The 21,781-nt window shown below is 38.5% G+C and overlaps 1 protein-coding gene across 2 annotated transcripts in view; it reads left to right on the top strand.

Moving 5' to 3' along the window:
• The window catches only part of ANKMY1 (ankyrin repeat and MYND domain containing 1), a 114,128-nt gene that overhangs the window by 68,669 nt on the left and 23,678 nt on the right, over window positions 1–21,781 (top strand). For both annotated transcript variants that reach the window (XM_031968009.1, XM_031968008.1), the window contains exons 14-16: window positions 1,833–1,946; window positions 2,220–2,385; window positions 9,691–9,757. In XM_031968009.1, the coding sequence (XP_031823869.1) occupies window positions 1,833–1,946; window positions 2,220–2,385; window positions 9,691–9,757 (347 nt within the window). The remainder of the gene's footprint in view (window positions 1–1,832; window positions 1,947–2,219; window positions 2,386–9,690; window positions 9,758–21,781) is intronic.

Here is a 21,781-nt window from a genome sequence, read left to right as displayed (position 1 = left end):
AACTGCAACTTAGATAGTCTTAGAGTTTTCTGGGACATTGAGAGGTAAAGTGACTTGTCCTGAGTCATAGAACAAGGATGTGTCAGAATGGACTTGGGGCCAGCTTTGTCTGCACCATGTCTCCTAGCCTCATTTATTGTTTGAGAAGCCTGTAACTGTTTTTGAGATGCTGAACAGAAACTTGGCTGCTTTATGGTCTCTGGGCTTAAATGCCCAAACATTTTCATCATTACATATTTCCATTTTTCCTATAATGCATTTAAATATTTCTTCAGGTAACAGCCTTTCCAGTCAAGAGTAAATTCATGATAATTAAAAGGTATACAGCCAAAGGAAATAATGATTGTTGTCCAGATGTTGTGGCCAGCATGGCACAAATGGGCTAGCGGCGGTTAAAAATAAGGAGACGAGGTTGCTGATAATTCAACAGAGCTGTTTATTGAGAGAAATCATGTTGCTTCTATATCTTAAAACCATATGTTATTATGAAAAGCATTGTTCTGTGACCAACCCTGGTTTCCGTTTTCTATGATCTAACTCTCTGAAGCATGTTAGTTTCTAGGGACTCAATCTTTTTTAAACTTCCCAGTGCCCCAGTAATTGTGCCAGGACCTTATGTTTTTCCAGGATTTCAAGTTTAAATATACCCTTGATTAATCTTAGGAGGAAGGGAACGTTCCAGTCATGGAACCGTTGATTAATCTTGGAAGGAGGGGAACATCCCAGTCATGGAACCCTTGATTAATCTTAGGAGGAGGGGAACGTCCCAGTTACAAAGTTTCTAGCTTCCTGGGAGTTCTCTACATCCAAGAACAACTGCCTTGATTATGGGGACACCTCAGGACTGTAAGGACCCATCATGTCTTTGGTGTTAACCAGTGCAGAGCTCAGCTTCCCTGTGGTTTTTTGGGATGAGAAGGAACCTTGCTTCTGGAGTCAGAGGGCTTGGGTTTGGATTCTGTCTCTGATGCTTTGACCTATGTGACACTGAGACATCTGACTTCAATTCCTTATCTGTTAGTAGGTAGCCAGAGGCAGATGGGGATAGGATGGGAGATTTGGGGTTGGGGAGAGCTGATTTCAGGTCCTCCCTCAGTCACTTTTTAGCTGTGTGACTTTAGGTAAAGATGGGTCCATCTCTTTTAGCCTTAGGTTTCCCATTTATAGAATAGCACCCGGCTCACTGGATTATTGTGAGCATAAGACGAGATAATATGAGATGAGTGAAGAACAAAGTCTTTGCAAGCCTCAAAGCGTTGGGCAGATGCTAGCTTCTCCTATCAAGCGAGGACAAGATGGCCTTTGATGTCCCTTCCACATCTGGAGCTAGGCTTTTCACAAAGGGACAAACAGTAATAAATGTGTCCAGATGTCCTAGTTTCTACACTGGTAGCTTTTTATTCTGGTAAACATTAACCAGAGAAGCAAACTCTGTGACGTTATTTGTCCTGGTCCCATCTTCTGTTGGTGGCCAACCCATCCCATGTTTATTCTTTTGCCTTATTTACTTTCAATGATAATTTCAAGAACTCCAAGTGGCTTCATTATTATTATCGTTGGTTAAATTTTCAGTCGATGATCTTTTATTTTTACATCCTCTATATTTCCCAAAGTATCCCTCCCTTATTCCTTAAAGGGCCATCAATTAGAACGAAAAATCAAAAACAGGGATGGGAGATGAATAGTTCACAAAACTAATCGACATGTGAAAACCACTCCATTTATGCAGTCTCCACACTCATAGTTCTCACCTCAGAAAAGAAAGGGGCAAAATGGTTTCCTTATTGTCTACAGGCTCTTGCTTTGGTTGATGAAGACCTTGTCCTTTGCAGGTTGACAGACTCATGCAATTTGGGGCTGATATCCTGATTCCAATTAAGCTGGTCCAAGGAGATAAATCAGCCGTGGGAACTGCCGTGGATTATGCCTACTTCAAATTCTACCAGGTATCCCTTTGTATCCAAGCAGCCCACCCTTCAGGAAAAGTGTACTAGGTACGGCCCACTTAGTCTCCCTTTGCTGTCCTTCCATCCTTTTCTTTCAGAAAACTCAGGGTAAGAGATTAAATATTTCCCAGGCGATCTGGCAAAGATGTGGGGTCTTGGACTCCTTATCTGGATTTAGAATGGTGCAGGTTCAGCCCCTGGATGCTCTGTTTCTCACTGCTTTTGATCTGGGGATGCTAATTACTGTAGAGTAATGAATTCTGTGCACTGCAGGATAGGCGGATAGCCCACACTCCTCTGCACTCGTTGACACAGTCCGAGCGAGAAACGCTGGTGGTGCGTAAAAAGTTCCTAGAGTACATGGGCCTCCGGCTCCGCAAGGCTGTCCTGGCCAAAGAAGATGAGTGGGATCGCAAGCAGCTGCTGCTGTCCAAGAAGGGTGAGTGAAAACCAGAACAGGTTCTGAAACCCTTGGGTCCCAGGGAGCAATGATGGGAGGTTAGCCAACCTTAAAGGCTGAACCGGAGGCAGGAGGATGTGGGGTCTGGCCATTCTGCTCTCTTGGTCAGAAATTTCCCATCAGCAGCTGGGAGAGTGGACAGGAACTGGATACACATGTAATTGGGAAATGTTTAACAACATAAACACAAATACAGTAGGACCTAGATGAGGTTAATTTGTGGTTTTCTAAGTCAGTATGTCCCCGGCAGAGAGCCTCACCTAGGGTTTGTGGCCCTCATTGTTATTTGAGTCTGCCGTTGTGCTCCAGACAAATTCTAAGACTAGAAATCGATGAGAAAGGGCTGTCCATTAGGAGAAGGCATGTCCTCCTCCAGCAAAAATCACAAGCTCAGTCCCTATCTCCATCCCTTATTATATTCAGCATCAAAGTTTTACTCTGTCACCGGCAGTCAGGACTCCATTGCCTAATTAGCAGTTTGTCCATTTTGCAAAAATTCTGTATTTTATTAACAACCATCAGTAAGAACTTTCCATTGAACAGAAAAGAGGATTCAGTGTGAAATGGTGATTTACTTTTTAAAGTTCATATTCTATTCTGCATTATAGCCCCCTCCTTCCTATCTTTCTGGTCTCCTTGCACCTTACCCCCAAACAAGTGCTCTTGTACACGGGGTTGCTGGTTCCTCAGCTATTCTGCAAGGAAGGCCCTCCATCTCTGGGTTCAGGACATCCTCTCTGGCTGGTCCCCCCCTCTACAATGCTGCTCCTATTCTGCTCTGGCTGGCACCCCACATCTCGCTTCTTTTAAGTCTTAAAAGAAAATCCTGCTTTCTCCAGGAAACCTTCCTCAACTCCTCTCAATTCTAATGCTCTACCTGAATCCTACTTTATCTTGTATATATCTTGCATTGTCTCCCCAATTAGATTGAGGATGGGGACATATTATATGATAGATTCATATTATAAATATAGCAATGATGACATATTATAAATACACATGTGTATTTATTGCTACATGATATAGCTACGTTATAATCTCACACATGCATATATTATGTGAGATATATCATGAACACATGTGTATTATGAATCACACATAATGTATGAATCTACATTATGAATACACACATATTTTATGATAATTCCATGTTGTGAATACATATGGTCACATCACAAATACATAATGCATATTATGTACTATACTAACATGATGAATATATGTGCACATCTCATATCACTTTGTGAATATATGCACATATTTTATATGATAAACCACTATTATAAATACACATGGACATATTGTATATTAATAAAAATGCAAATGGTCAATAAAAATGCACATATGGTCATATATTATACACCCCTGTTATGACCTGTGTTTGTTCTATATGTCCATATTAGAAGTATATATATGCACATGTGCACATATATTATGTGATATAAATGCACAGGTACATATATTATATGATATGTGACATATCCACATATCCATTTGATTCTCAAAACCACTCTGGAGAGGCAAGTGCTATTGTTATCACCATTTTATTATTATTAATCTCATTTTCCAGGCCATGAAACAGGTTGAATTGGAGAGAGGTTGAGTGACTTTTCAAGACAGGAGACAATGACTTAGGAAGAGATGCTCTTAAGTAGAAATGTTCTCCCTCTTCTCTGATACTCTTCCACGTACATCTTTGACAACAGATTCTACTCTCCTTCGTACATGTATGACAACAGATCCTACTCTCCCACGTACATGTATGACAACAGATTCTACTCCCCACGTACATGTATGACAACAGATTCTACTCTCCCATGTACATGTAACAACAGATTCTACTCTCCCACGTACATGTATGACAACAGATTCTACTCCCCCACGTACATGTATGACAACAGATCCTACTCCCCACGTACATGTATGACAACAGATTCATTTATTTCACATTGCTATATACAATTAATCCACCAAACATTTATTAAATGCTTACTGTATCCTAGCCACTGGGGATATGAAGATGAATGAGCACCAGCAGTTTCTGCCCTCAAGGAGTTTGTAGTTCAATTGGGGGGACACCTTGTATAGGAATATATATAAGGCTCCTTGGGCAAAGGTGTTAGTAGCAGAAAGGATCAGGATGAGCTTTTCCATGGTACCCAAAGGAAACTTAGGATTCTAAGAGATAGATGGGAAAAGGGGTTTAATTCCAGTTGTGGGAAATAATTCATTCTCTTCATCTCTAATCCTTCAATATGGACCATAGAGAGGGCTGGAAGGAACTTCAGTCTTGTCTAATCCAGTAATCATCTAATTATTTTTCAGGAGGGGAAACTGAGGCCTAGAAAGGGTTAAGTGACTAAGTAGTCATTCTGTTTTTCATAAAGTTTCATTAAAATCTGTTATCAGAACTATTAAACTATAGGTTTTATCTTCTGGCTTCTCTATTCATCTCATTTAAATCATATTGATTTCATTTCCCTCCCCTCAATGTCGGTTCCCCTTTTTTCTACTAGGGCTGTTACTACACTAGACTCCCACTTTGAGGTTCTGGTTTCCACCAGCCAGAACCCCCAGGATTATCAGAGAGGATTTAGATCCATCCCTAGGCCCCCAGCTAGCTCTGAGCTTTGGAGCCCAGCCCCTGGCTGCCTCAGTGACTCACTGGCATGGTATATATAACTCAACTTCTGCACCTTTTTCTGAGTTCCAGGCTGGTTCAGACCTGGGTGAAGGCAGTAAATGTAGAAGGCACCCACCTGGCTGCCTGGTCGTGGGATGGACTTTCCCCTGGCATTCACCTTCTATCCGAGCTCCATTGCAAAAGCCTCCCTCCCCATCTAGATCCAGAGCTTTTCCTAGTGGACTGGAATTCATTAATCCCAACGTCCGAGGGATGGCGGTTAGCTCTTGGCCGGGCCGTTCCACCCCTGGGAGGTCGGAATCATCGGGGATGCTAAAACTGTACAGCAGGAAAGGCAGAGAGCTGGGAAAGGCTCCACGAGCCCATAATTAATCTGTAAACTGAAAGATGACATCTTCATGCCTTTGAATACATTTTCCTTCTTCAGCTTTCATGCTTGCTAAACAGAAATTGACTCCCAGGTGAAAAATACCCATTCCCAGAGAAACAGATGTCTTACCTTGGAAACTGAACTGCATAATAGAAGAAAAAAAAGATTACAAGGAATTAGAATAATAATGTCTCAGGCAGCTGTTAGGACCATCACAATCTAATTGGGCTCAGCTGCTCCTAAAAAATGAGCCTAATTCTTGCCTTGAAAAACCCAGCTGACCTTGGATTGATTACCTAATGATAATACTCAGGAGGTCTTTGGCTTCCTAGGCAATCCTAATTCTTTTATGCCTAACAGCTTGTTTCTGGGAGCCAGGGATTTGTTGTTGCCCCATCCCCTACAGGTTTTAAGTAACCCTTCGTTTTGTCATATCAAGTGCGGCCCTTTTAAGGTGGGGAAGGCCACCTGCCACTGGACATGTCCTAGCCTGTCAACAAACAGCCTTACAGAAACTTGGCCACTCCCCCCCCCCCCCCCCCCCCCCCCCCCCCCCCACTGTTCTCCAGCTCTGGTCTGTCTGGGCTGGGGCCCGGGGTCCTGGGAAGCTCATCTCATTCTGGATGGCTTCCTGTCCTGCCAAACCAGCATTCGCTTCTGCTGCCATGGCGCTGGATCCCGTTGGGCGTGTTCGCTCGAACCATTGAACCATTCACGGCTCCCTCATTTTCTAGTAAGATGGATGTTTTGAATCCGCGTGGAGAAAGACTTTAGCTCTATTAATGGATTTTCCAAAGGCCTAGTGAATAATATACTGAACACACGGATATTCCTACAGGAAGAGTACAAGAACACACGTTTATCTTTGGTCCACTTCGCTAATGCCTTGTGGAGCCTGGATCTTCTCTGCTTTAGGGAAATGACGCTCCAGGCATAATTATTCCTACAATAGCAGCTCCATCCAAATAATAACAGCTTTATTAACTTAAATCATATACAATTTGGTTCATTTCTCTAATTCACTGAGATTTTTCTGGATTCCGACTGTTGCCTAACCTACAAGCTTCATATAATCGACAAGCTTTGTCCAAGTTAATGATAAAATGATCAATTGTATAGGACTAAGGACAGTTTTCTGAGTGTATTACATGCCCTTTAAGGTGAAGAAATGCGTCAGTGGTCAGTCTTTGGGGCCACTCCTCTCTGGCCCTTCTTTTTCACTGTTGTGTGGCCAGCACAGTCTGAGAAACTTTGCGAAGGTGCTGAAAGTTGGCAAATTATGTTCCTAGCATTTCTCTGCTCTGCTCGTTCAGTAACCCTGTCCGAAAAGGACATTTGATTGTCTGCCTCTTTGTTTAGGATGAAGTCGAGCTGGGTCCTGGTGATCATCGCTTCCCTTTTTAAAGAATCAGGAACCATCCCTTTAATATGTCTGGGCTTTTGCCAGGAATCAAAGTCATAATTCCCAGCCTCTTCTTTTGTTTTTGAAAAGGGGGGACAACATTTAGCCTTCTCCAAGTCCTGCCTCTCCCCTCCTCCATTGTCCATAATTGTCCCAGGATCACAGATGATGACTCATCAATTACCTCCCCCCCTCCCCTTCTTTCAATCCCTTGCCATGTAATTCATCTGCCTTAGTGATTTAATGCATCAGATGCAGCTGGGGGGGGGGGCTGTGCTTTCTGTCTCCTTGTTTTTCTTGTGCTTCAATTCCCTGATAATTATTTTTATTCTTTTAACCCTTCTGATGATCATTCTTCTTAGCAGAGACAATAGAAGCAACACAAGAGCTTAGACTCCTAGGTTGAGATCAAGAAGAAAATTCAGAAGCCATTTTTGGCTTATAGATCTAGAGCTGTAAGGGTCTTGGAGACCATGGAACTGAACCCCTCCCCCCAGTTTTACAGATGAGGAAGAGGAGGTTCAGGAAGCTGAAGTACTTTGCCTAAGGTCAGAGGCTACATTGGAAACCAGTATTCCTTCCTTCTCATTTCTCTTCTGTTGTGGGCTGAGAAGATATCGTCTGAACTGGAAAGGTGTTGTCAACTGCCTAGCGCCCCCTCCATCCCCCCCCCAAAAAAAAACCCCAAACCAAAAAAATTGGCTTTCATTGTAGCAAGCAAGGAACTCATGGTAGAGATCTGAGGCAGTTGGGACTAACTCCTCCTTTCCCTCTGCCTTCCTCCTTTCTTCCATTATCTTTTTTCTTCCCCCTCTTCCTGTCTCTCCCTTCCCATCTCCCCCTTTTCCTTCTCCTCAACCCCTTATCCCTTTCCTTATTTAACCTCTCCTCCCTCTCCTCTCTCCCCTCTTCTCTTCTCTTTCCCTCTCTCCCTTTCCCCTTCCTTCTTTTCCTTTCCCCCTTCTCTCTCTTCCTCTCCCACTTCCATTTCCCCTCTTTCTTACCCTTCCTCCCATTTCCCCTCTCCCTGTCCTTTCCCTTTTCTCCCCTCCTTTCTTCTCTTTCTCTTTTTCCACCTCTGACTCCCCTCTTCTCCCTCTTCTTTTTCCTCTCCTCCCATTAGGGACATTGGAACAGTCCTACTTCACTCTGCCTCCTGACAGCTTCCCTCCATACCCTTCCAAGGCTTTTTCTGAAGGATTTAGAAAAGGAAGGTCTAGCTTCCTTTTTCATTAAGGGAGAAGACGGGGCTTTTCCCAGTCACCCAGGACTTGAACTCATGACCCAGAGTCAGCTCTTTCCATGGCATCCTGGTACCTCCCCATTGCCCTTGGCATTCCAAACTTGGATTTCTTCAGAGCTGTGCTCGTCCTCTGCCATCTCACAAACGCCCCTCTCGTTTATATTTTTCCTCTCTTCCTTCTTTTCTCCATGTCTTAAAAACTCCAAGGTGCCAGCCAACCGTTCTCAAAGGACTCTTGAGCGAGTTCTCCCTGCATTTTCCTCCTTGTCATTGTTAAGCGTCTACACTGGAGTCTCTTGGGGCTTCTGACTTTCAGTCCAGTGTGCCTTCTCTCTGATAATGGCTTCCTTTTTCTCCTGTTTAGAGCTGGTTTAGACATTTATTTACTTCTAGTCTCCCCCACTAGACTGTCAGCTCCTTGAGGTCAGGGAGCAACTTTAGCCGTGTGTGTGTGTGTCTCCCCCTCCCCATTACTTAGCATAGTGCCTCTTATATAGTCGATACTAAATAAATGTTTTATTTATTGATTGAACTACTGTGAGGAAGGCCTTATGGATTCAAAGAGAGAGTACAGCTCTGTTCTCAAGGAAAGTGAGATTTGATTTGATTATAATTTTTCTATGTCTTAGCGGCAGAAACACTGAAGAGGAATTGTTTTCTCTCAGGGAAGGAGCCTGAACTGGTAAACGAGAAGGGACTAGATATGAAATTAGGAAGACAGGTTCAAATCCTACCTTCATCCCTCTTAGGGTCACTCTTGGGCTTCAGCTGATTCAGCTGCAAAATGAGGGAGTTGGGCATAGTGATGAGGAGGAAGATGGTGGCCATAGCTTCCATTTATATCATGCTGTAGGTTTTGCAAACTGTTTTACAAAGATTGTCTCTAATCCCCACGGCAGCCCCAAAAGGTAGGTGCTATTATGATCTATAATTTACAGATGAGGAAACTGCAACTGAGTGACAGGCCCAGGATTTATATAAGTACAGAGTGTTGGAGGCGAGATTTGATCTTGGACCTTCTTGATTCCAAGGAATCGACTATATCAACTAACTGTTCCCGAGGTTTAGAATTCTGAACTCCTTTCAATTCTGAGATTCTGTGATTTTATTAAAAAAGCAAGGATCACCTTTGTGCCAGATCCGTGCTAAGTGCTGGATTCATTCACTCTATGGCTCAGAAAAATATGCTCAGGAAAAAATGTTAAATTACATTTACAAAAAAAGTGATCCTAAAGTTTTGTGGCTATTTTATAGAAAATGTGTTTTGTTATGAGGGAGTGGTTCTCTGAACAGAGAGAAACATATTTGAAAATGAAGATGATATAGAAACACGTTATCAATTAAAAATCTTTTTTTTTTTTAAAGCAGTTACTAAAGGTTTAGGAGCTGTTTTGTAGAAATCATGAACATCTGTGTAATGTGCATTGAAACATCATTTCAGTTGATAGAATTCAGGGATAGATTGTTTGACCACTCCCCAAAATAGCATGGTCGTCTGTACTTCTCTGATAGCTAATCTAGGTCTCTCTTTCCTTCTCCTTCCCTCTCCCTTCTTTTCTCCCTCTTGCTCCTTTTCTCCCTCTCCCTTCCTTTCTCTCTGTCCCTTTCCTTTTCCCTTCCCACAGCTGAATTATCCTCTAGATCAAAGAAGAAGAATGTCTTGCCTGTTAAAACATCAGAAGGAGAAATAAGGTAAGAAAAGAATCCTGAACTCTGGCTAATTGAGTCTACTTATTTAAATGAGCACTGGCTCCCAATTTGGGCAGGGCTTCTTACCCTTCTTTGGGTCATCTCTACCTTTGGAGGTATCGTGAAGCCAATGGACCAGTCTCTCAGAATGTTTAAATGGAAAAAAATACATAAGCTTATTAAAGAAATAATTTATATTGAAAATGACATAAAAATATATTTTTAAAAGTTTACAAAGTCTAGATTAAGAACTGTTTTCCTCAATAGAATAACCACAAATATAACAATTAATTTTAGATTATAAAAGTTTTTCTTGTATTTTATGTTAATATTTAATATACAGTGTCCTTGCTTTTACTTTTGACTTTCTGGTTTCTTATTATTAGTTTAATTTAATTGCCTGGGTATAAAAATCTGGATCTGGATGTTTAGGAGATACTATGATGTCTTTGCATTTTGGAAGAATTTTTTGACAAATTTGGAGTTGTTTGCTGAGAATTTCAAAGAAATAATCTCTTAATAAATTCTGTCATCTTGTTTAGTATCATAGTTCTAGGGCTGGACAGCTGGAAGAAACCATCTAGTTTGATCCTTTGGTATTATAGATAAGCAGAAACTCAGTGAGGTGATCAGGTGACTTTTTCAAGGTTATATTATCTAGGAGTAACAGAGGTAGGATCTGAACTCAGATCTTCCAGTTCTGTAGCCAATCAATATCCTCCAGTGTGCCATACTAGCCCCTACTGTTAGGGCTTGGTGGTTTTTGTTTTGTTTTGTTTTGTTTTGTTTTATTTTGTTTTGTTTTTTGGTTCATTACCATTATTTTCAGAGAGAGTCTGAGGGTCATTGTGGGCATATCTTGAATTGAAATTCAGGTGAGATTGGGCATCATCTGTGGTTTGTTTGAGTCAGAAAAATTTGCTGTGTCTGGTTTCTGTGTTTTGTCTCTTGACCGAGGCTGTAGTATTGAGCTCCATTGATGCGAATAATTAAAAGTTGTCTTAGGAGGGACTTCATCTTTAAAGGTAGCTTTGGAATAATAGTGACCTAGTGCGTATTTGTAAGGAAGACTGGAGAGAAGAATGTATGGAGAACATCTGTCAGTAACTACCCATGGACAAAGGCAAAAGTGAGAGCAGAAAGGTAGGTGAATCGGTACGATGACAAAGGCTGACACTGAGGGTGACTCAATGAGAGTCTCAGACTCATTATATATAATTATGATTATTTTGTATCCAAATTTTTCTCCCTACCTCCCATCCCCAAGACAGCAAGCAATCCCTGATACAGGTTGAATATATGCACATCTTTTAAACGTGTTTCCATTTTTGTCATATTGTACAAGAAAAATTAAATCAAAAGGGAAAAAACATGAGGAGAAAAAAATCCCAGATGAAAACACTATGCTTCAATTCACATTCAGGCTCCACAGTTCTCTCTCTGTATGTGAATGGTACTTTCCATCTCAGTCTATTGGAATTGCCTTGTTGAAAAGAGCCATGTCTATAATAGTCGATCCATCTCACAGTCTTCTTGTTACTGTGTGTGATGTTTTCTTGGTTTTGCTAACTTCACTTAGCCTTAGTTCATGTGAGTCTTTTCAGACTTTTCTGAAATCAGTCCACTTACTATTTCTTATAGAACAGTAATATTCCATGACATTCATATACTTATTCATTAGCATTGAATATCTTTGTATTTGTTTCTATAAAACTTGTTTTATAGCTGACCTTTAAAGCTGACTTAGTAATATCATTCATATATATGTAATTCATTTATAATTCTTTTAAATGATATTATTCTTTTTTTTTAAAATCACTTTCCCCCCTTCATTTTCCTGGATGATAGAAGTATTGATGATTTCTCTGGGCTTATCTATTTTGGTCTGGTATTTTTGTTTTAATTCTCTTGGATTCTCTAAGTAAAACTTTGAGAGATACTGAGAAGTAAAATACATTGAACATGTACCAGAGAGGAGCAAGGGGCTAGGAGCGAACCCAGAGGAAGTATTGTATTTCTCTCTCTCTCTCTCTCTCTTCCAACAGACCAGAGAATGATCTTGTAGATACAAAAGGCTTGGGAGAGTTGGACTTCAGCTGATATTGTTATCAGCATCCTTGGAGCAATAATGTTGCTTAGTTGATCATGTCTGTTTTGGGAGCTGAGAGAGATCAAGAGCAGATTCAGGATTCTTATTAAGACACTGATCCTTGGAGAGCCCAGTAGAGAGCAACATGCCCAGTGGGATCTTCATGAGTTTGCAACAAAGTGAGAAAGGGAGCTTTCAGTTAGTCACCTAGCATTTATTAAGCATCTACTGTTTGCCAGGTGCTGTGCTAATCCTTGTGCTAAGTTTGAATCTACTCTCTCTAGAGACCTTATGTGTAGGAGAGTGTCTCTCAGACTCTTGAAAGAGGAGAAAGGATATTGTGGTTTTTTTTTAAACAACTTTTTTTTTTTTTTGGCACCTTAGTAAATCTTTCCCTAAAGCTAATTAATTCTGGCTAGCTAATAGATAATCAGTTGAGAACACACTGTATTTGGAGGGTATAAGCAATAATACTAAAAAAAACCACAAAAAACAAACCTCCAACTGCTCATTGTTATCCCTATAAAACTGAAAAGGCAGTCATTGCTTTCTGGTGAGCTAACCTGTCATTGTGAATGGAGAAGTAGTCCTGGAGATGGTACAACACATATAGTGCTGATTTTTTAGTTTATTTAAATACTTTCTTTTATGTTAAGATTTATGTTATGTTTTAAAATATAAAAACATGTATTTTCATAATATGTTATGTTATGAAAAGAAATCTTTCTGTTGTAATTCTTAGTGTGTATTTAAATAAAATTGGTTTGCATTTTATCATCGACTTAATCTTTTCATATAATCATTTGGATATAGTCATTAATTAGTTTTATAATGTGATTACATATTTCCCCATAATCGTGAAAAATCTTTTGGTTCCTGACACAAATTTAATTTGATTATAATAAATACTCTTTGAATTTCATTTGTCAATATTTTATTGGATTTTTGTGGGGCTTTGCTATTCACTAATAATATTAGTCTATAATTCTTTCTTTGCCTTAGCCTTCATTTATTTGCAGATCAGAACAAAATTTGACTCTTAGAATTAGACTAAATGTCCCCTTTCTCTATATTTGAAAATAGTTTATGTAGCATAGGGATTTAAAAATTAGTTAATAAAATTCATACCCAAATCCCTCTGATTCTAGTATCTCCTGAAGCGATGATAATGCTTTAAAGTTGTATTCATTCGCTCCCAACCCAGAAATTACTTTTAGATTCTCTTTTAGTTATTTTGTCAACTTATATATTTTATGTTTTCTTTGGTACTTAATGATTTCTTTTACCTTCTTAATTTTTTTGCAGGTAATTGTGGGAAATTATCTCAAATCATTTTCTTAATTTTTTTAAAGCAATTTGTTTTTCTTTTATTATTGCTTAAATTGGTTTTATTTTTCTCCATGTTTATTAATTGTATTGCCTTTGAAAAAGAACTCTTTAAAAATAATTCTATTATTTATATTTAATTTTGTTAATTTTTCCTTTAATTCTCATTTCTTATGATTATTTTGAATGCATTTGAATGTTAATTTTTATAATTGAAATTAGTGATTTTCTGTTCCATTGTTATAAACATTCATAGAAATAAAATTGCTTAAGAGCTTCTTTACTTCTATAATGAGAGATAAGTGTTTGATTTTGGATTATTGATGCTATTGTATAGGTCAAAATCCAACCAACAGGCTTGAATAAATTCAGAATGCTGTATCCAAATTTGCCAATAAATAAATGGCCCTCTGTTGAACATGTGGGGCTGGCAACCTTTCAGGAGACTGCAGTACCAGCCTTGGTCATTAGAGGGTACTCAAAGCCTGAACAAGCCTCTGTTGCTTTCCATTCTGACAATCTTCATTTTTGCTCATTCCTTCCCACTAAAAGCTGTTCCCAGAATCCTAATTCAGAAGATGAACTATTAATATAAAATATTAATTAAATTAAATGAATTTAATTAAATTAAAAATTAATTAAAATATAAAATGAAATAAATATACAATTAAAATTACTGCAATGATCTGGCTTTGGTCCTCATTTCTTGGAATAATTGAAAGCTGCATAGCTCTATCTGTTTAATATTTCGATCAGTGATTTATAGAAAGGCATTGGTTGCATGCTTATCAAATTTGCAGATGATACAAAGCTAGGAGAGATAGTTAACATACTGGATAATATGCTCATTTCTCTTCCCTCTGCACCCACCAATTTAGATGGGCAACTAGTCATTCGCTACAGCTTTAAAGTGTATAGAATGAACATTTTAAAATAATGCACTAATTCTTCTCCATCTGTGTGGAAAGAGTCACTGCTAACTAACTCCCTTTCACACTCCCTTTCCCTCCTGGATTGTCCTACAGAGAGATCACAAGAAAGGGGGAAATCAGCTTTCTCTCTCTCAAAAAAGGGAATACAATCTGAACTATACTTCTATCAGGCTCAGGACAGGCTGAGGAATGGCAAAATTTGTGATAGTTTGCTGAATTCAGGGGTCTTTGGATACCACTGATTATGGTTATCATATTCTATCCATGTCGGTCCCTGGTTGTTCATAGCTTCTTTGCTGCTGCTCCCATCTCTATTCCCAAATCCCAGTAGGAAGAAGAGGAGGTGGCAAAGTACAGCCCCAAACCCTTTTATATCTTGCCTTTTCTTCAGATGGGTTAGAACAACTTTGGTCAGAGGTATCTGGAATCTGGTATCCTTTCTGGTCAAAAAATTTACTTGTATCCAGGAGAAATTAAAATGGCAGAGACAGCAAAATCCCCCCAGTTTATACCTGGACCACACACATTTAAAATATTTAATGTTGTTGTTTTTAACTTTAATATTTTTAATCATTTAATTGGGTTTTTGACTCCACCTTCCCCTTTATTCTTGGGATAATAATTTTTTAGTCTCCATTTAGACCAGTATCTTGTGACCATATTTCCTTCAATGAATACTGCTATAATTGTGCTGTGGTCTGTAAAAATAGTGCTTCAAATTGCTGGTTTTATACAATTGTTTATAAGCTCTTACTCAAGATTGTGATTGATGTTTTTGTGAATGCCTTATGTACGTCTGAATAAAAAGTCAATTCTTTCCATCTATCAAATCTAGTTTTTATTATTTCTGTCTATAATTTCTTCCTTATAAATCTTCATATTTGATTTACTATCTTTTAAAAGTTGAATATTGAAGTCATCCTCTTTTTTTCTGTCTAGTGCCTTTTGAAATGCAGCTTACTTTTTCTTTGCAAATTTATTTGCTATTCTGTAAGATACATAATGTTATTTAGTCATTTCAGTCCTGTCTCACTCTTCATGATCCAATTGGGCCTTTTTTTCTTTTCTGTTTTCTTTTTCTTTCTTTCTTCTTCTTCTTTTTTCTTTTTTTTGGCAAAGGCACTCAAATAGTTTGCCATTTCCTTTTCTAACTCACTTGAGGAAACTGAGGCAGCCAGGGTTAAGTTGCTTGCTCAGGGTCATATCATTAGTGGGTGTCAGACGAGATTTGAACTCCAGTCTTTTTGATTCTAGATCTGACAATCTATATCTCTCTGCCTCTCTTGCAGGCGTGTGCGCACACAGACACACATTTAATATTCATATATATTTGATTTCAAGTCAGTTTTCAGTCAGGATATAGTTGCCATGCTAATCTCTCCTATTTCCAAACTTGAATTCAGTTTTGTCTGAAATCATGACTTTAACTCTCGTCTTTTAGGGAGATGAATAATGTATTTCTTCTCCCCCACATCCTTCCTAGTCTCTTATTTTAAATCTGTATCTTTCTGCTTAAAAATTGTCTTCTGGAGGCAACGTATTTTTGTATCTTGTCCTTTTCTTTAAAAAATATCTTATTAAAAAAACTTTGAAGCTCATATTACCAACTGAACTTGCTTAATGTCTGTTTGCATTTACATTATTTAACTTGAACGTAATTTGTCATAACAGCCTTAGTCATTGTCTCTAGGTCAGCATTCAGTGTTTTGTCAGTTCATTCTCATTTATTCAGATCCCCAAACCAGCTGTGTCTCATGGAGCCCTCGTTACATGGCATCATGTAGCTGGTGCCTGGTGGGAACAGGCAGGAACACGCCCGACTGTATACGATATTTTGTGCTTGGCTCAAGAACGATAAAAACAATGAAGACGACTCAATAAAACGGGAGCAGCAGCATGGTCAAAGGCAGAGTGCTGGGTGTGGAGGCCAGTGGCAGGATCGTGGATTGATTGGGAATTAGAGACTCCCTGTCTGACCCTTTGTGTATGACCTTAGAGCTTTCTCCCCTGGGCTTCAGTTGTTCATCATCCTCGAGAGCAGGGACAGATTTTTATTTATTTTTACTTTCTTTGTATCTTTAGTGCTCGGCACACGGCCTGATGTGTGGGAGTTACTTAATAAATGCTTCTTAATGGATAAAGCTGGAGTTGGACTTAGGTAGCTTCTGGCTTTCTTCTGGCTCTAGAGCGAAGTCACGACTGGTGTTCCTTCATCCTAGTTTTGGCAGGGACTCCCAAATGTCACCAGCTTATCCCCTGGGGATCCCTCATTGAGACAGGGATGAGCCCGGACACGGAACAGCAACCATGAGGTGCGAGAAGGCCTGATTTTGAAGTAAGGGCATCTGGGTTCAGAGCAACATCTGGAGCAGTTGGGGACTTCCTGGGTCCGGGGAAGCTATGGGGCACAGAACTACCTGATACCATGGGCCCAACACTTAGACTTGGAGTCGGGAAGACCCGAATTTGAACCTTCTCCAGCCATTTAGATACTGTGTCACTCTGGGCAAATTCCTTAATCTCCCATGAGGAAAATCCCTCTCATGGAGTAGTTGTGAGGATAAAATGGAGTTAAACATGGGTAAAGTGCTTTATAAACCTTTAAAGCACTAGCTAAATGTTCAGTATTATTATTAAATCTTATTTATTAAATTATTATTTATATATATTTTAGCCATATATTATATATAATATAAATTTATATTTTTATATTTATAAATTATGCTTATATATAATATAGATATGAAATATATAAATCTTACATATGTAAATGATTAAATATTAAATCATGGGATCATAGATCCTATGGATCTATGTTGGGACTTGTAAGGGACATCCTGTCATTTTAGAGATGAAAAAATTAAGGCCCAGAGAGTGAATAAATGAATTACCCAAGATCACTTAGGTAGCAATCAGTGGCAAGAGATTGGATTCTAGTCTAGCCTCTGACTCTCAACCCAGCATTCTTTCCTCTGCACAGTGCTGCCTCTGGGGCTTTATTAAATATTATTTGCTACTTTGATTGTTGGGGGATTAGATTGATGATCTCTGAGGTCCTTCCCAGAGGGGGATCCCCAGCTCCTTCTGATTCTTCCCTGCCTCTCCATGAAGCCTTTCAGTTAACTTCCTGGTGATGGAGAAATCTGCCCCACGCCCTCCAACCCTTCCGATCAAGCTTGTCCCAAACCTCCTCTTCCCTTCCCACCCCATAGTTAGGGATGGAAGCTGGTACATATGGAATCTACCACTCACATCTGTGCCCAAGCCCCCTTGGGACCCTTGAGAATCATAACAAACTCACCAGTGTTTTATTTGCTCTGATGAACATTGACAATAAATCCCTCTCAAGTTTCTGGCCCCTTGAGTCAATTTCAATGTAGAAGACTCCTCCTGACTTTCTTTTTTCCTTTTTCTTTCCCTCCCCACCTCTTCTTTCTCCTTTCCTCTCCTCCCCTTTTCCTTCCTTCCTCCTATTTTTTTTTTAACTAGTAGTGAATCTGGGAATGAGCTGTTGGCCAAGACTAATGGGGATTTTACTCATCTTCTATAATGATCCTAAGGATTTAGATGTTCAAAAATGAAGAATGATGTACTTTATTTGCCTTAGAAATAACATTGTGAAATTTGTAAAAGATATTCTAGCAGTCTTTGCCTCTACCAGACTGAAAACTATTGTTCAATTCCAAGTTAAGATAGTCTTTTGCAGATATAGAAAAGGGAATTGTTTTGGGATTTGAATTATTTGAATTACTTTTCTTTGTAGCATATTTCCATATTGTGCACACACAAGTTTACCTTTTTATTTTTGTTGTAGATGATCAGTTGATTAAGTTGAGAAGAATTTATTGTATATCCTTAGAAACACAATATAGCTAAAAATAGAAATTCTATTTCCCAGACAGATATCTAATTTTGTCCAAAAGTCTAGCTAGTCTGTGATTTCTTGGGGATGTTTTTACAAAAATGCTGCCTCTATTGGAAAGAGGCAGCCCGTTGTATTTAGGAACAGCATCAAATTAAATCTGACTCCTCATAATTTCTAGTCATTGTTTCTGGTTCTGTCCACTGAGAACAAATGTTCATTTGTTCATTCATGTCTTAATTTTTTGTGACCCCATTTAAGGTTTTCTTGGCAGAGATAGTGGAGTGGTTTGCCATTCCCCTCTCCAGTTCATTTTTACAGATGAGGAAACTGAGGCAATAAGGTTAAATGACATGCTCCAGGTCACAAATCTAGTGTCTGAGGTCAGATTTGAACTCAGTTAAGAAGAATCATCTTCTTGAGTTCAGATCTGGCCGTCTGTGCAGTTTGGCACTATCTAGTGGCCCTGGAACCATACTTGCCTCGTCCAGAAAGACAGCCATTTTTCAGCTTTAAAAAATTTAGGATGGGTGTTATTCATTTTCTGGTTGTTTTATATAAGAAGACATCTCCTATATTCTGGTTTTTACATGGTAGTTCATTATTCATGTTTGTAATTTTTCCCTCGGATAGATTTCTTCTTATTCCTGTCAGTTTGGACATTTTATAGTTTTCAACTGGGCAGTCAGGAGGTACAATGGATAATATGGCAGCCCTAGAGTCAGGAGAACTTGAATTCAGACCTAGCCTCAGACATTTATTGACTATATGACCCTGGACAAGTCACTTAGCCCAGTTTGCCTCAGTTTCCTCATCTGTACAATGAGCTGAAGAAGGAAATGGCAAATCACACCAGTATCTTTGCCAAGAAAACTCCAAATGGGGTCACAAAGGATCAGATGTGACTAATTGACCAAATAACAACAAAAAATTCCAATCATTTCTCTATATTCTTAATCTTGTTGATCTACATCTGATAGATTTATGCCTGTGATTTTTTGTGATTTCACTATGATCTCCCTTTTCTCAGTTTTGATTTTGTTCATTAAATATTTTTACATTATTAAGAATTAATTTTGTTAATAGTGATTGCTATAATTATTAAAGATCATTTTTAATGATAGTATTGATTTGTGAATCTAGTAGAGACTTTTACTTAAGACAGTTCTGTTAAACTTATTCAGGTCATTTTCTATTTTACCAGTTTCTCATATTTTGATTTCTTGTCTATGCTTGCTTTTAGTGTATTTGTTCCCCTTTTAATGTCTTTAACTGAAAACAACTCCTCAATTTTCTCTTTTTCTCTCTCTTTAACATAAATGTTCAGGGACATAAAGTTGTCTCTGAGCATTGCTTTGTCTGAATTCCCTTAAATATTGATATTTATTTATAGTTCTAGACTCTTTAATAACATTTCCTCTTATTTCTAGAAAGTGATTTTTGACCCGTTTCCTCAAAGTATCTTTTTTTGTCTCTATTTAAATGTATTTTTCTGTTGATTAATATTTAATTGCACTGTGATTTATAATTTATGTTTCTTTGGACCTGGGATTTCATCAGCATGAGAGCTCCCTCTCCCAATGCAGGCTGGTTACTATTATGCTAATAAAATCTTACTGAATTGCTTGGGACCACTGAGAAGTTAGGTGACTTGTCCCATTGTTGATGTAGATAAGAAGCAAGACTTTTGACCATTTAGTCTCTGAGCTCAACCTTCCAGACTCTGCAGTGTTGCCCTGGGGTCTATAAACAGAGTATTAAAATTTTTCCACTTCTGAATTTATTTGTAACTTCATTTTTCAGTTTTTGTCATTGTTCCATATGCACTAAAACGAACAACAAATCCAACCCCCAAATTATATTCTTCCCATTAAATAACCTACATCTTTCTATCATATCTAACTTCATTACTTTCTTCACGTGTAACTCATTACTTGCTTATCTTTTTGTTTGATTTATCATGTTCTATTAGTGAGGCATTAAAATCTCCCATTATTATTGGTTTTCTTTCTAATTTCTTTGGCAATTTAATTAACTTTTCCTTTATAAATTTAGTTGCTATGCCATTTGGTGTGTAGATATTTGATACTGTTCTTTGCTAATTTTCAATGGTACATTTAAGCCTAATATGATTCAATTTTTCTAAATGTTTTCTCATTTGCATTTATCTTTGTGGAGGAGTCTTACTCAAATTCCAGATTTTCTAATATCAGCGGAAGCATTACAAACTTTAGATCATTCTTTAAAGTTAATAGGTAATGAATCTGAAGCATGGGATGAAGGATAGGGGACTGAGATCAGAGTCAAGAAGTCTTTGGTTCCTTCCATGGACATATCCTAACTGAGTAGGAATGACTGGGAAGCACAGCTAGAGTGCCAGGACTACAGTCAAGAAGACTCGGCTTCTTGAGTCAAAACCTGGCCTCAGACACTTCTAGCTGGGTGACCCTGCGCAAGTCACTTAACTTTGCCTCAGTTTCCTCATCTGTAAAATGAACTGGAGAAAAAAATGGCAAATCACTCTAGTATCTCTGCCAAGAAAATGGGGTCTTTCAAACTCTTAGACTGAGTTAGAAAACACTCAACATCTAATGTCATTTAGCCTTTCAGTGCTCCAGGCAATTCTCTGAGACTGGAAATTGCAGAGCACGAGCCTATATATTTTGAGACAGTTTCAGACTGGGAACTCCTAATCTAGGAAAAAAAAAAGTAATAGATCCTTTCAACATTAGGTGTGTTTCATATAGAAATATGGATTGTGTATTTTAATCCATTCAAAACTACTTTTCATTTTTATAGAATAATTAACTAATTGGTGCCCTGTGACCTTAGGAATTCTGGGATTACATGGACCTGCATTTATAATGGGGCGGGGAGGAGAGGAAGCAGACAGCTGGCCTTGATGGGGGAAAGCTGGGGGTAAATTCTCTTGCTCATTCATACCCCAATCTAATTTCCTCCATGAAAACTCTAACAACAAGAACAACATCAAATCTCTCTTTTTTTGTAAATATATTTTATTTCATTAAATCTTTCCAACTACATGTGAAAAAATGTTTTCATTTTTTCTCAGTATTTTATTTTTCCAATTACATGTAAAGTTAGTTTTCAACATTCACTTTGTAAGATTTTGAGTTCCAATCCTCCACCCCCCTTTCCCTTCCCTGAGACAGCAAGCAATAATTTATGCTTGCACAATAATTTAAAACATATTTCCATATTTGTCATGAACAACAAATCTTTTTAAAAAACCCCAAAACTTAGGCACAATTCATGTCTAGAATTTGCCCTAAAGTGGGTAATTGAGTCCTCTTCCAACAAAGGTACTCATTGTTCAATATAAATATTAAATATGAGACACTTTTTATTTCCTCTGACAGAAATTACATTAGATACATGGAAGTCAGCCCATATGAACAAATAAAGTAAATATGTGATGTTCCAATAGCCCATTGCCCTCACTATGCCCCTTCTAAAAGGGGTCGCTACCTGTTGGGGGAGTGCTGAATAATTATTACTCACCTCTGACCTGCCCCATGTGAGCAGCTCTGATTGATTATCATGGAGCACTGGCAAGGTTCAGAACTGCTGATTCCTCCCCAGTGACTTTAGTTCTTTAGCTGGAGAATAGTCATGTTTTTTTTTTTTTTTTTTTGTCTTACTACCCATAAGGAATTAGGGGGGGCATGTCTTTCCATCAGAGATGACTCAGACATATGTCCTATAACCCTATCAAGTTTCTTGGAGGACTCCTTAAATTAGATAGAGGATCTCATGGTTACGTCTACTATGTATTAAAGGTTGTTATTATAAAATTT

This window comes from Sarcophilus harrisii, chromosome 4 (assembly GCF_902635505.1).
Source record: "Sarcophilus harrisii chromosome 4, mSarHar1.11, whole genome shotgun sequence".
NCBI lineage: Eukaryota > Metazoa > Chordata > Mammalia > Dasyuromorphia > Dasyuridae > Sarcophilus > Sarcophilus harrisii.
This window is presented reverse-complemented; position numbering and strand designations above follow the sequence as displayed.